The sequence below is a fragment of the Mesoplodon densirostris genome, chromosome 7 (assembly GCF_025265405.1).
Source record: "Mesoplodon densirostris isolate mMesDen1 chromosome 7, mMesDen1 primary haplotype, whole genome shotgun sequence".
In the NCBI taxonomy this organism is placed as follows: domain Eukaryota; kingdom Metazoa; phylum Chordata; class Mammalia; order Artiodactyla; family Ziphiidae; genus Mesoplodon; species Mesoplodon densirostris.
This window is the reverse complement of record NC_082667.1, coordinates 69475052-69490864: the sequence shown is the minus strand read 5'-3', so window position 1 is coordinate 69490864 and position 15813 is coordinate 69475052. Positions and strand designations below refer to the sequence as shown.

The following is a 15813-nucleotide window of genomic DNA, read 5'->3' as shown; positions in this document are numbered from 1 at the left end:
TAACCAGAAATTGACTTTTATCCAAAATATATAAATTGACTTTTATCCAAAATATATAAAGAACTCTCTAAGACCAATAAGGAAAAGACAGAGAACGCAAAGAAAAAAAATAGGGAAATCACATGAACTAATACTTCACAGAAGAAGGTGCCCAAATGGCCAATAAAGATACGAAAAGGCACTGAACCTCATCTGTCAACAGGGAAACAAGAATTAAATCCACAATAAAATACTACTGCATTTCCACTAGATTGACTAACCTTAAAAGGATTCACATTATCAAATGTTGTTAACTGGAACTCACACACTATTGATGAACCAAATATGAGCAATTTTCTCTGGAAAAGTCTTTAGCAGTATTTACTGAAGCTGAGCTTATACATACCCTATGACCCAGTGCTGCCACCCCTAAATCAACCGAAATGCAGACATATGTGCATCGAATGACACCTATCAGATGTTCATAGTAACATTATTTGTTTCCAACTGGAAACACTCAAACGTCCATCAGCAGCCATGGATATATAAATTGTGGCCAGTCACAGAATTGAATGCCTCAGGGTAATGAAAATGAACAAATTACTGCTACTTACAACAACATGGGTAAATCTCACAAACATAATCTTGAGTGAAAGAAGACAGACACAAAAGAATACAAAAAGTATGAGGACATTTATATAAAGTTCAAAACCAGGCAAAGTAATCTATGATCCTAGAGGTCAGGTCAGTGCTTACAAGTGTGGGAAAGGGGAAGCAGTGCTGATTTGGGAGGGAACAGGGGTGCTTCTGGAGTTCGGGCCATGTTCTATTTCTTGATCTGGGTGCCAGTTGCATGAGTGTATTCAACAAGTGATAATTCACCAAGATGCATGATTTGTGAACTTTTCTGTACGTAAGCTTTGTTTTGATAAGAGTATTATTAAACAACGTTTCCGAATGGTAAGTATGCATCTTTTTGTGTATCTGTGCAGAGCACCTAAAGGGCTACCCATAAACTCGGCTTCCTGGAATGATGCGTTCCTGTAAGTTCTAGAAAACTAAAGTTCTACTCGACCTTATTAAATACAACGCAGCAGATGGAGGCTCTGGGGGCTGAACTTGTGTGGTGTTTCAAGCCATCATTATCAGTGCTGATGACTGTGTTACACAGTATAATTTGAAGGAAGAGAGGAGACCCTATCTCTCTAGAGAAGCCCATTATACGACTCTCTCCTGAAAGGAACAAATGTGCAGCGTGTTCTGAGTCCCAGTAATGACTGAAGATGACTACTTGGCAATAAATAGTAGAATCTTCTCTCTAATGACTCCTCCCAAGTGCCTCCCAAGAAAGAGGCCATTAAGAGACCCAGGAAATTCAAGAAAAAAGCTTACGAAGGATTAAAATAAAATTTTAAAAAGGTCCATTTGGAGCCATCCTGTGAGCACATACAGGGAACTTGTTAAAAGCAAAGATTTCAGATTAGAATCCTAGAGCCACCACTTATTAACTGTGTAACCTCTGGTGAGTTATTTGACCTCCCCGTTTCCTCATTTTTTAAAAAATGAGGTTCACGATATTACCTTTCTATAGGAATGTAGAAATGACTAAATAAACATTTACCACAGTGCCTGGCAGATATAAAGGATCCAAAATTGTAAAGGATGATGATGGTGGTGCTGGTGATGTTGAGGATGAAGACGGTGATCAAAATGATGATGATGATGATGATGCTAAAGATCATGATGCTTAGCAAGCTCATTAACAGACAATGAGTTTCAAAAAGCTGGCCCTTGGGGACAATGTTTGAACCTCCAGAGAAAAACTCTAGTAGGTGCCAATGTAGGACCACTGATGGGACTGCAGCAGAGATCACTGTCTTTGGGGATGATGGTCACAGGGCCAGGTTATGGGGAGATTTGGTTAAGTCCTTATAATGAACTGAGTATTCTTGCAGTGGCTCATACCATAGACAGTGAGCCCTGTGAGGGTCTCTCAGCCCCTCCCACCCCCACATGATATAGCTTTTCAACACGCCTTTCTTCTTCTTGAATACCTCTCACCAGTCTTAATTAAATATTTATTTGTGAATTATTTGTTAATTGCTGGTCTCCCCTAATCACTTGTAGGCTCTGTGAGAGCAGAGACCAAGTCTGTCTTGAACTACGTCTCTGGAGACACAGAGAGAAAAGACCCAGCCTCTGCCTTCTGGGAGCACACAGCCTAACAGCTGGGAGAAAAGGACACATCGGCAGATATTTTTATAACATAAAACGGGTGTTATGGAGGTATGAATGAAGTGCTCTAGGGTCCCAGAGGAGAGAACATCTGAGTCTACTGGGGGAGTTAAAGGAGACTTCAAGGAGGAGGTGGCATTTGAGCTGCAAATTGAATGAGGTATAGGAGTTTGTCCAGTGGACAAGAGGAACAATACCATCTCAGGCAGAGGGAAAAGCATGGTGGGCCAGTCTTGGCCTTGGAAACCAGAAGTAATTCTGTATTTCATTAGTTGCAAGCTGGGAGAGAAGTATAAGAGGCTAGGGGAGGAAGGTGAGAAGCGGGGAGATAGCAGGGCTTTGAAGACTTTTGGCTAAGAAGTGCAGATACCACCCTGGAGGTGATGAGGAGGCACTGAAGGGTTTGAGTTGGGGAATGTTGTATTCAGATTTGTGTTTTAGGAAGATCAGGCTAGAAGTTGTGTGAATATTGGATTACAGCCTTTCCCTAAAAACCAGCTCAGTGGCAAGGGCCTCTCTGGTCTGTCTGTATGAGGACTGATGTTTCACACAGGAGCCTGACCTCCAATCTCCACCAAAGGTGGAGTTCTCCCCTGCTTATTATAGGAAAACACGAGTCCCATCTATTTCCCAAGTAACTTTCTGAGCCCTTCAAATGCTGGTTTGTCAACCATCTAACATAAACTCCAGTGCCTCTGCTATGCCTATTGCCATCACTGGATCTTGTCTAGGGCCATCACCCTCCCCACTCTACCTCTGGGTTTCAGACCCCTCCAGCCCCAGCCTCAATGAGAAGGTCCTGAACCAGATCCCAGTTCCATTACAAGGCCAGCCCCTGCCATCCACCTGCTATATGTTACTGAGATGCCCAGTCTTCCCACCCCACACATCAACCACAATGAACTTGAGTTTCTGCCTTAACTTGTAACATGGGATTAGTTATAAGGACTGCTGGAGCATTACATAAGTCATGGTGGTCCCCTCCCAACTCTGCTCAACTTGTGGAACTCTGGGCAGCTGCAACTCACTTGCATACCTTACTTAGAAATTGGCAATTCAGCCCACCCAGCCAGGAGCAGGCAGGAGAAGATGCTGGTGACAGGCTGGCAGATAGGAAGGCAGGGTTAAAAGTCCAAGGGTGAGCAAGTGCATGTGGTGAGGTTGGATTATGCTGTTTGCTTGGATGACCTTCCTCAGTGAAGGCTCCCAGCATTCCCCAGAAGAGATGAAATACCTCTCATTCCAGATTAAAGATCATGCATATTTAAAGTTGTAAGGGTTGTAGCTATAGATGTACAATGGATGTAGCTAACAGACCTGCGTTCAAATTCCTCTCTGTTTTACTACGTGTTACCTCGGACTAATTAACTTCTCATTATCTCAGTTGACAATCTCCTGTAAAATGGCAGTAACAGTACTTCTATTGTTATCATAACAAGTCATGAATTAATATTTGTAATAGTAAGTATATATAAATTTGGCTAAATTAATAAAATATAGTTAAAGATCAATGAGTCTCCTCTCTAAAATAGGGATCATCATTATCATTTCATGCATTTGTCATAAGGACTAAATGAGATAAGGTATATGAAGCACATTGCAACCATTCAATAGAAGGTCATTCTTTCCCCCATGTGCTCTCTCATCATGGAATAGCTGGGAGCCAGGTGAATGGGTCCTGAGCTAACCAATATGTGGCTGGGAAGAGGAATGGATGGGAAGAATACTCCTGAGGAATTGGAGGTATATCAGCCAAGAGAATGTATCTGGGGGAGGGTAGGAAGTTCTAAGGGACACATGCTGTCTAGGACCACCACACCTTCCCTTACACTGACCATGTGATCTTTGGGGCTGCCAATCACAGTCCCCCTTCTCCCTCCTGAAATAGCAAGTCATAGAAGTGACTGTGACCCAGATGCAGTCTATCTCCATATCGTAATGTATCCCATTCCCCTGGGTATGTCACCCAAGCTGGGCCAATCAGAATCCTTCCCTGGGATTTTTCAGTTTGGAAGTAAAGGGGGAAAGGCTTTTCTTTCAGTTACAGAACTGAAAGTCTTTTCACTGAACGTTGTTGACAGCTATCTTCCCTGGCACTGGGAGAAAGTTTATCTGCATTAAGAAAAATTGTGCCAACACATAAAAACACAGCCAAGAGGTAAAGGATGGAAGGGGAGAGAGAAGGTAAAAGGAGTGAATGGAAAAGATGGAGAGGAAAGGAGAAAGGGAGAGGAAGAGAGAAAAGCGGGGGGGGGCGAGGGAGGGGGAGAGAGAACTTTGTTCAAGTCCCTAGAATCATTTATACCTGAAGCTGGCCAGATGCACCCGTGGGCTTTCCAAATATAGGGTTCAATAATTCTATTTTTTGCTTCAGTTAGACTTTGTTCCTGTCACTTGCAGTGGAAAGACTCCTGACTAATTTTGGAACAAAGAAAATAATTCTGCCTAGACTGTAAGATTCATTAGCAGGCTAAAGAAACAGTACTTGTGACTAAACTGAGGTGGCTGACCAGCAGGGTGGCAGTTAGTATTTAAGTGCCACTGAGGTAACAGAAAATTAGTTGACTTCAAAACTATTTTAATTAGATGTCAGCTTTGGAGAAAGATGTCAGAATGCTCTGTCCTAAGCCCTGACGTGCTCATCACTCTTACCAACTTCTTAGCTAAAGCCTTCTAAGGCTTGCTTGTCAAAACTGTGGATAATCCAAAATTAGATTATGTGGATAGGTCATTCAGTGACAGAATCCAGATTCATGAATGGTTGACAGCTACCATGATGGACCCAAACATGTTGGATTAAGTCTAATGGGGAATCATGTCAAAGCTTATGTCCCAGGACCAGTTTCACTAGTACAGGGAAAGGAGGGCGGCAAGCCTTCCCACCAAATCACAGGAATTTTTTGCTGGCTGCAAGCTCAGTGTGATTCCAGAGTACAACACAGCTGCCAAAACAGCGAGCACAAGACCTGGCAAGCTTAACACAAACACGGTGTCCAGAACAAGGGAGATAATCATTCCGCCATGTTCCACCCTGATCAGAGCACATCTGGAGTCCAAGGCGCAAGGGAATAAGGAAGAGTGTCCTACAAAGAATGGTTGAAGAAACAGGGCATTTTAATCAGAAGAGAAGTCACAGTACCTGTTTCTTCACAAACATCTCAAGGGCTGACATATGGCCAAGGGGAGACCTTATCTGCTGGACTCCAGAGGACAGAACCTGGAGTGATGAGCGGAAGTTACACGGGAGGCAGTCTTTGGCAGCAGAGATGCACAACAAGGTCGCCTTAGCTCAGGCTCTGCTGACCTGCGAGCGTTGTCACCTAGAGGAAGCTCACAGCTCCCTCCCCACCACTCCTCGGCCAAGGCAGGGGAATGTCACCACTGTGTTGGTTCTGAGGACATGCCACTGGCCATTGTGTTGACAGAAACAGGATAGGGCAGTGATGTGACAAAGTATGTGGGACTAGGAGGCTGGGGGTGAGGCTGGGAGACATGGGGATGGGGAAGCACATTCACAGAAAAGTGGCCACCTTTTGGCCACCTTCTCTTTGTGTCTCACCATCTTGCTTTTTAAAAAAAAAAGAAAAAGAAAAAAGGAAAGAAGGATATAGATTCCTGGAATCCAGCCCTTTGTTGGGGTGGAGCCAGTAAAGATACATATACATATATATATATATATATATATATATATATATATATATATATATATATATATATTTTAACTTTCCAAGTGATTCTGACGCATAACTAGGTTTGGAAATCACACAAATGACTCCACAAAGAGCTGATTCCAGGGAAAGTCACTTTAATAACTGGTGTCTACGTTTGATGGATCAACAATCCCCTCTGCGCTATTCTCCATGTAATCAGAGTCAGTGTCTGAGGCTGGCAGCTCCTTCCCTTTGCTCTCTTGCCTGCTGTCCTTGTGCTCTTCACCTCTGAACCATCAACGATCCCACCATGCATATGACTGCCGATCTCTTCGCTTCCAACAGGCTTCACCCTGGACCCGGACCATCTACCTGCCCTCAGCCTCCAGCCAATGCCCCCAGGGCACTGAGTGGGCATCCTTTCTCTCTGCTGCCACCACATGGAGATCCTTGCCATCTGTCCCCATTCCTTGGCCTCACCTCCCTCTGGCAGAGGGAGAAATGCTTTCCCTTCCTTCCATTCATCTCCCTTAGAGGGAGATCTCACTTCTCTCTTTTAGAGGGGTTCTTGGGGTTTAAATGATACATTCACTTTTCAATAAATAATGATTTAGTGCCTGTGATGGCCACACGCTCTTTTGGGTGCTGGCGATAAAACGGCAAATAAGAATGGCGAAGTCCTTGCTCTCATAAAGCTTGTATTCTAGCTCAAGGAGGCAGACGATAAAGATCATTTCAGAGAGTGGTTCAGGGGTATGAAGAAAATAAAACCAGGCAAAAGTAATGAGAAACATAAATTGGTGGTCAGAGAAACCTCTTTAAAGAGATAACATCCGAGCTGAGACTCAAAAGACAAAGAGTGAGCCAAAGATCTGGGGGAGAGCATTCTAGGCATGGAGAAAAGCATATACAAAGGCCCTGGGGTGGGAATGAGCTTGGTGTGTTTAGAAAATTCAAAGGTCAGGGTTGCTGCTGCGAGGAGAAGGAGAAGAAAGAAAAGGAGGAAAAGAAAATGAAGAAGGAGAAGAAGAAAAGGAGGAAGGGGGGGAGATGAAGAGCACCAGAAGAGCTTCCTGTAGCACCTAGAATCCCCATTCAGTTCTTCCCGCCTGTCTGATTCTGCCCACCTCCCCACACTCCCATCCCCCCGACACAATATTTTGTGCTCGCAGCCCTTCCCTGTCCTTCCCCCTCTCACCTAGTCTGTGTTTGCAAATATCTGAACCACAACTGTAGACAGGATTCAAGTTATTTCCCGTGGGTCTCCTAGACCTCAGCAAATCCGTGGATGTGAGCAGGGCCCTGTTTAAAGTGTCCCTCAACTTTTCATGGCAGTTTTGAATATTCTGTGAAAGTTAGAAGCCTTGTCTATGTAGAGCTCACAAAGGTCTTGTGGTGTTACCTAAATCCTTACCTTTCCTATCCTAGCCTCAACTCCAGCCCAGCCAAGACACCTAGTAAAAATGAGCTGGCTAGCCACACAGAAAGCTTTACGTGATGTAGTGAGCTCTCTGACACTGTAGGTGCTACAGAGAGGTGCATATGACAGGAACCAGACACAACTGCACACCATCAGAGAAAAAACAGAGAAAGGAAATAACACTTGAGATCATTTGGGCCACTTGCCACTGTATTCAATACATGCAAGCATGTGTGAGTGAGCATGAGCTGTGACTCTGGGTTCCCTCAGTCCATCAGATAGTATTTTGTACTTGTCATGTCAGTGTTTAAGGACTAACAAACCAATGGTTTTATCTAGTATTCAACTGAGGAAACACTGGTCTCTTCCAATGCTGGGGGGAAAAATAGAAGTGCTGGACTTATTGAGAAATGTCAGCTTGTTTCTATTCCCCACTAACAAAACTATATGCTGGGGCACATAAATAAGGCTAGATTGAATCTAGTATCCATGTGATTGTTTATGTAAAATTGCAAAGGATTTTTAAGGAATAATTTTGACTTATATGATTTTTGCTTTTCATAGTGCCTCTTGACTCCAACCCTCAAGTAATATGGGCCTCCTCTCTTGAAAAAGAATATATATATATATATATATATATATATATATATATATATATTCAGTTAATATGTATTAACTGAATCACTTTGCTGTATACCTGAAACTAACACAACATTGTAAATCAACTATACTTCAATTTAAAAAATTTTGATCTCAGCAAATCTAGTAAATTCCACAGCAGATTAAGAGCACTTATTTTATTTTTATTTTTGCGGTACGCGGGCCTCTCACTGTTGTGGCCTCTCCCGTTGCGGAGCACAGGCTCCAGACGCACAGGCTCAGCGGCCATGGCTCACGGGCCTAGCTGCTCCGCGGCATGTGGGATCTTCCCGGACTGGGGCATGAACCCGTGTCCACTGCATCGGCAGGCGGACTCTCAACCACTGCACCACCAGGGAAGCCCAGAGCACTTATTTTAAATTAATCTTAATAAAACAATTCATGATCAATGGGATCTGATTTGGGGGAACTTATCTATTAACTAAGAGAATGAGAATGATAGTCTTCATTAAGACTTTAAAACTAAAAAAAGATGGGACTCCTCTGTAAAATTATTTTTTTCTTTTTCATTCTCAATGTATATCCCAGTGAGGTGTTTTTCTTTTCTCTTAATTTCTTTCTTCTCCTTCCCCTCCTTTCTCTCCTCCTCCTTCTTCCCCCTTTTTCCTTTTTCCTCTCCCTCTCTTGCATTTTCTTGCTTTATCCACTTCTTCCTTCATTCCTTCCCTTCCTTGCTGCTTCCTTGAGGAAGGGTAAGACAGAGGAAGAGGGTGAGACAGAGCAGGCTACTCTGACTCATTGGCCCCTTATTTCTTCAGTATGAACCCTATCAACACACCACACACAAGCGTGCGTGCACACACACCTACATCAACACTCCTTCCCCTACTGATTCATTTAGCAGGAATATCAATTCACGTGCTGTTGAGAAGACTCACCTAGATCACCTATCACTGAGAAAGAGAACATGAAACATTGTTTTTACATGACTATGCATTAAAACATGTGACAGAGACGGCTAACTGCCCCTCCAAATCCATTTTCACCTTCATCCTTTTGAAAAATAAATCCCTCCCCAAAGTTTTCACTGGGCATGTGGCTGCCCAGCTAAATGCTATCTTTCCCAGGCTCCCTTGCAGCTAGGTGTGGCCATGGGACCAAATTCTTAGCAAAGGAGTGTGTTTGAAAGTGCTAGCTATGACTTCTGGGTTACATCACTAAAAGAAAGCTGCTTGCCTCTACTTCCTTTCCCCTCTGCATGCTGACTGGAATTCAGATGTGTTGGTAGTGAGCTGGCTGTCACCATGCTGATGAGGACAACTCCCTAGAACAGTGCTGTCCAATAGAAATAAGCTCAAGCCAGGGGAAATTCATTTTACTTGTTAACAAGTAGCTGGTAGGAATAAATGTAAAACAAGTAAAATTAATTTTAACAATATATTTTATGTTGTCTACTATATACAATTATAACTTCAACATGTAATCAATATAAAATATTTTTAATGAGAAGCTTACTCTTTTTTCATACTAATTATTCAACAACCAGTGTGCATCTTACGTTTACAGCACAACTCAGTTTGGAAAAGCCACATTTCTGGTACTGTGACTTGTGGCTTCCTTTGGACTGCAGAGTGCTAGAAGATGGTAGAGCAACAAGATGGAAGGAACCTGGGGTACTGATTGACCTTGTGGAACAAGCCACCCATCATCTTGGATTTCCCAGTTATTTCTTGTTTAAAACACTGTATTTTGGGGTCTCTTTGTAACATGAGCTTAGCCTGTATCCTAATACAAGATGGTTAAGTTTTTTTTTTCCCTGCAGAAATTTGTATCGACCTACATGTGACATTCTGTATAACAAGCTAATGGCATGTTTATAAACATATCAGCAATTATAGCCCACTGTTCCAGTTGAGTCAGCCAGCTGGAATGGAACAACTTAACTGTGTATGGGAAGTACTCAAGTTTTAAACCTTGAAAAATTCCAACTTTTATGCTTTCATTTTTTTTGTATGTTTTTTTTTGTTTCATGAAACTCAAAGTAACAATCCCCACAACTATTAAGCACGTAGATATGCATGCATCTTTTAATTTTTATTATCTATTTGAACTAAATACTTATGAAAAGGGAGTACAAGTTAAAAAATTAAAGTTACCTAATAAAAAAAGAAAAGAGGAGAGGTGGGGGGTGGTCACTTATAATTAATTACAGTTAATCATCAGCAGTGCTTAATTAAAAAAAAGAAAAAAAATTAGATAAGAAATAGTTTATTTAAAAGACCTTATCCAGCCTAAATTTTTCAGATTCTACATGTATACTTTTCAAACATATAATTTTACAGGCATATAATATCTGCATATAAAAACAAAACAACAGGGCCTCCCTGGTGGCGCAAGTGGTTGAGAGTCCGCCTGCCGATGCAGGGGATACGGGTTCGTGCCCCGGTCTGGGAGGATCCCATATGCCGCGGAGCGGCTGGGCCCGTGAGCCATGGCCGCTGAGCCTGCGCGTCCGGAGCCTGCGCGTCCGGAGCCTGTGCTCCGCAACGGGGGAGGCCACAACAGTGAGAGGCCCGCATACCGCAAAAAAAAAAAAAAAAAAAAAACAGTCAAATTAGGTTTTTTTATTTCCAATTTGTTTCTGTTTCCCCACAAACGAAAGGAATTGGCTAAAGATTGGCAAGGTTCTTCGTGTTTCTAAATTAATCTTCTGGTTTATGGGGAAATGCAATACTGAAGTCAATAAAAAGAAAATGTAAATAAGGACCCATCACTTCATACTTTGTGTCCCAAGATATGTCAATTATTATTATTTTTTTTTAATTTATTTATTTTATTTTTGGCTGCGTTGGGTCTTCATTGCCGCGCGCAGGTTTTTCTCTTGTTGCGGCAAGCGGGGGCTTCTCATTGTGGTGGCTTCTCTTGTTGTGGCTCACGGGCTCAGTAGTTGTGGCTCACAGGCTCTAGAGCACAGGCTCAGTAGTTGTGGAGCACGGACTTAGTTGCTCCGTGGCATGTGGGATCTTCCCGGACCAGGTATGGAACCTGTGTCCCCTGCACTGGCAGGCGGATTCTTAACCATTGCGCCACCAGGGAAGCCCTGTCAGTTATTATCTTGATTTGCTATTGCTGTTTTCCTTCAACAAAGACTCAACATCTAGAAGGCTGAGGGTAGCTGGGTGAATTCAGTCTACTCCTAATTTATTTTATTGAGTCAGTGTAGAAGACTGGTTAAGAGCAGAGATTTAGGAGTTAGACATCCCTAAGTTTGTATCCTGACTCCACTGATTATAGCTGTGTGACCATGGGCAAGTTACTAAACCTCTCTGAGATTTAGTGTCCTCATCTATAAAATAAAAATAATAAACTGCCCCAAAGTACTGGAAGGAATAAGTTAGATGCGTAGGAAGTACTTAACACAATGTCTCATCCAGTGCTAGCTGCCAAGTATTTTTCTATTTCCAAAATAAATAATGATCTCATAACATTTTATATATGTGTGTGTGTGTGTGTGTGTGTGTATATCCTACTGTATGACAGTTTCTTTTGACATGGATTATTTCTAATTCTCATAGCTATGCTGTGGGTGGTGGGAGAAGCAGCCTCATATTACAGTTGGAGAAACTGTAGCTCAGAGAGGTAAAGCTGCCTGCCTGAGGTCACACAGTGAATGTGTGACTGAGCTGAAGTGGAAACAGACCCAGCCAACATCAAAGCCTGTGTTCTTTCTACCAGGCGGAGGTGGGACACTCTGGAACATACATTCTTATGGCAGTGTGTGCCCCAAAGAGAGACAAAGAAAAAGAAGGCAAAGCAGCTTTGGAGGTCTCCAAACCTCCTGGTTTAGAATAAATCCCTCAATTATGCTTGAAGTTGGATAAGTTTTTGTAATCTCAACTGGACATTCTTTCCCCATCAAGTTCCTTGAAATTTCCCTTTAAAGAGCATCTAGGAAAAGCCACTCTCATTAGCCAGGGTCTGGCTTTATTTTCCTAATAAACAGACATTCGGACAGACAAAAGAGCCTCTTTTATTTTCAATCAATTCTTGAACATTTCAGCTGATTTTCTTCTATTTGGCTTGAAATTGGGATCTGGGAATGGCTGGTCCTGCAAATTGTCCTCCTATAAGGGAAGCCCCTTGAGGATCCTCAACTTGTTATTTTTAATCACTGTAATCTCTTTTTCAAAGGAGGCTATGGTCAGAAACAGAGCAAGCCTTTCAGAGCTTTCTAAAGCACAATTATTGCAGAGGGAGGGGTATTGGGGGGAAGAGGGAGGGAGAGTAGAGAGATGTGGTGGGAGAGAGAAGGCAGTCAATATAGTACTAACAACTTGGAAAAAGGCTGAATCATCATCTCATCTGGATCCTGGCTGTTGAGAAGAAACCCCATGTTTCAATATTTTTCTTAATAGTGACCATTTTATTCCAGTCTAGAATACCTAAAGGATATGTTGGGGGTGGGGCATGGAGAGCAGAAGCTCTTTGGGGATGAACTAGAATAGAATACTGAGGACAAAGGTTTGCGGCAGGAAAACAAGCCATTGATTCCAACGATTGTGAGGGGCCCTAATTCAGGAAAAAATAAAACAGCAAACAGAACACCAGGGGAATGTTAATTTCCACAGCCCTAAGTCAATACCTAGAGCAGAATGTATTAGATTTATTTCTAATATAACTATTCTAAGAAAGTATAAGCCAACAGAAAATGTCACAAACTAGGCCAGTGCCCTTTTCTTCCTAACTCTGAGTGGCAGAATCAGGTTTGCTAATCGCAGAGTATTTACTCAGAGGGCCTTAGCATGGTTCCTGCAAGATCTTTCATTCAGGATCTCTTAGTCACCAGAAAGGAGATAAGGTGATTGCCCACCAACAGCCTGAGTCGGATGTCACAGTCCAAAAGGCTAACTTTTTAGGCTGAAATAACCTATAAGGTGAAAGTCTAGTGCTCCCCTCCCTACTAGCCCCAGTTTCCACCTGCTGCCAGTGGATACTTAGGCAGTCATGGAACCTCTCTGTCGATGTGAATCCCAGATGCATCTCTGTCTCAGTGCTGGGGCCACTTGCTGCCAGTGCTTGGACAAACTGGGAGGATTCAAGTGGGAAAAGAAACTCAGAAGGACTCTTGGCCTGCGCAGCAGACTAGCCTGAATTACCCAAAAAAGAAATCCTCCCAGGACTTCCCTGGAGGTCCAGTGGTTAAGACTGTGACTCTCCGCTTCCAATGCAGGGGGCACGGGTTCAATCCCTGGTCGGGGAATTAAGATCCCACTTGCCATGCAGTGCGACCAAAAAATTAAAAAAAGAAATAAAGAAATCCTCCTGGTCCTAAACAAGGAATAGTCTAAGGCAAGCCTCATGATATGGAGAAATCATTCATTCATTCATTCAATTATTTCAAGAGGACCAAGGTAACTGGCATTCACTGGTAGACTGGCTGAAAAGAGTGCTGAATAAACCTACTTTTAAACGCATGCACACACACACACACACACACCCCAGAAACAAATCTGACCAGGCACATCCCTCCACTATTAAAGCATTAGGGCCCCATAGCCAACTCAAACTAGCATATATTGGGGGCCCGCTGTAGCTCAGGCATGCTCATGTTTATGCACTCATTCACTCCCTGCTACCGCCCAGGTTGGTTGGATAAACAGCTGTTTTCAATAGCTGCGAAACAGGTTCAGAGAAATTAAAGGACTGCACAAGGTCACACAGCTACTAAACCCTGGTCCGCCTGACTCCAGAGCCACCTCTTTCCCTGCCACGTGGAGCTGGGACAGTTTTCCTAGGGAACCCAGGCCCTCGGGTTGCGGGAGGGCTGAAGAGGCCAGCGGGGTTACGCCCACTTCCCTCCAGACTGGCTGCTTCCCAGCTCGGAGGAGAGGCTGCGGCCGCTCGTAGGTTCGGCTCTCAGGGCAACCCAGCCAACCCGCCGCCAGTTCCCCGGGGCTGGGCCGGGTGCCCTCCACCCCACCCCCACCCTGCCCGTCTCCACGGAGTACCCGCCGATCCGTGCCGGCTTGCAGGGGCTGCCGGCCAGCTGCTGAGCGCATCCACGTGCAGACTATGCCGGGAAGCCCGCTCTGGAGAGCTCCAGGTGGAGAAAGTCGGTAACACGAACTCGGGGAAATGGAGGAAGCGTTCTGAGAAGGGTTGCTCCCGGTTCTGGTCGCCTGTGTGGCCCGGGCGCCCGCTGACACTGCCCCAAACTTTCTCCGGTGTTGTTCCCATTGCTTCTTCCCGAGATGCTTAGGAACCGGGAAAGTGGGGATGGAAGAGCACCCTACTCGGTGCCCCAAAGCCCCTCTCTTCCTGCTTGGACCTAGAATTGACTTTTGAAGGGGCAGGGGTGAAGGGACACGCGCCCTGTCACTCCCCGCCCGCGGGGCCCCGGTGAGGCCAGGCAGGCTTCCTTCCCTGCCCGACGTCCTGGCTCGCGACTGGAGAAAGGCAGCTGCAGCACGGGGAAAAGATGTCTGGGGAGATGACCCGGCTGAAGAGAGGGGCGGTGGGCCCTGGGGATGGCGTCAGTGATCTTCAGGTCTGTGCGGGTCGAGCTGCCTGTCCTGCTTGGGAGGCGCTCACTTGCTTGGACATCCCCTCTCTGCGTTCTCGAAAGCCGGCTCTCAGCTGAGGAGCGTAGGCATCCCTGGGGCACTGAAACTTGGGGTTTCGGGAGCCAAGGTCCCGGCCCCCAGGGAGCAGGCCTCGGGAATCCGGGCTTCCCTTCCGTCTTCATCGGAATCCCTTTCCCTGTCCGAAACTACCTAGAGTTCCCTGTCCACTGGGAGCCTGTCCTAGAAATCCAGGGTCTTCTCGCTCGCCTGGGACCATCGGAGAATAATTTGGAGTTCTTTCCAGGGACCCTTCCGAAAAGCTTCAGCCTCCTCTCCCCTCCTCCTCGTGCCCTGGGACCAGTTAAGGTAGAAGCCGAAGTCCCTTCTCCTGTAGAGATCTGTCCGGGGAAGCTGGAGTGACCATCCCACTGGGGACCGGTCAGCGAGAAGCTGGTTTCCTTTCTTTCAGGGATGGGAGTGGGGAAAGCCGGAGTCACCACCTTGCCTGGGACCCGACTAAGAGAAGCCAGGGTCCACTCCATTCCAGAGACGGATCTAGAGAAAGGCGAGTCTCCACTTCTCTCCTGGAGAGGGCGGGGGAAGAAGCCAGGTTCCCTCCCAGCCAGGCCAGAGTGACGCGTCGCTCCACTACAGCCCATGCCAGGGAACCGCGCGTCGGACGTGGGGGCTGCATCTCCTGGCTGTGGCCCGCGACGGCCCCGGACACTGGCTCAGGGTCTAAAAGGGCTGAGGGCATCCAGGACAGAAGGGCCCTTACCGGGCTGCGCCCGCACTGTGCGCCTGAGAACCGTGCGCCCTCCTCCCGCACCGCGCGGTCGGCGCCCTCCGGGGGCCGGGTCCCGCGCCTTCAGCGCCACGCAGGGCCACTTACCGCGGTAGCTGGTTCCCGGCTTGTAGAAGTCAGGGTCGCCCTCCACACGGAGGCTGAACTCGGTGTAGCCCTCGCGCCGCGTGCCCTGGACGCGCAGGATGCGGCTGCAGTAGCCCTCCGACTTGGGCACTTTGTCCAGGGTCTCGTCGGAGAAGGCCAGCGCCGCGGCCAGAGGCAGCGCCAGAGCCAGCAGCGCTGGACTCCGGCTCAGTCTCAGGGACGCCGGGGATAGCCTCATCCTCGCGGGCCCCCAACTTTGTGCCTGGCCGCCGGTTCGCCACGCGACTCCTGCTCGAAGGGGTCCCCGTGGAAGCGCGACCTGGCAGAGCCCGGGCGGGGAGCGGAGCTCGGAGCCGGCGCTGGCGACCGGGAGACCTTGCCGCCTCGGCTTGGCGGCTGCCGAGCTGCGCTGCGCTGAGCTGAGCCGAGCAAGCCGAGCAGCGCGAGGAAGGGAGGGCGGCGGCGGCGGCGGAG

General features: G+C 46.0%; 1 protein-coding gene across 1 annotated transcript in view; it reads right to left on the bottom strand.

Annotated features, from left to right (window-relative positions):
- Positions 1 to 15577, bottom strand: part of SPON1 (spondin 1) — a 274713-nt gene extending 259136 nt beyond the window's left edge. The window contains exon 1 of the mRNA XM_060104477.1: positions 15340 to 15577. Coding sequence (XP_059960460.1) covers positions 15340 to 15577 — 238 coding nt within the window. The remainder of the gene's footprint in view (positions 1 to 15339) is intronic.
- Between the last annotated feature and the right edge of the window lie 236 nt (positions 15578 to 15813).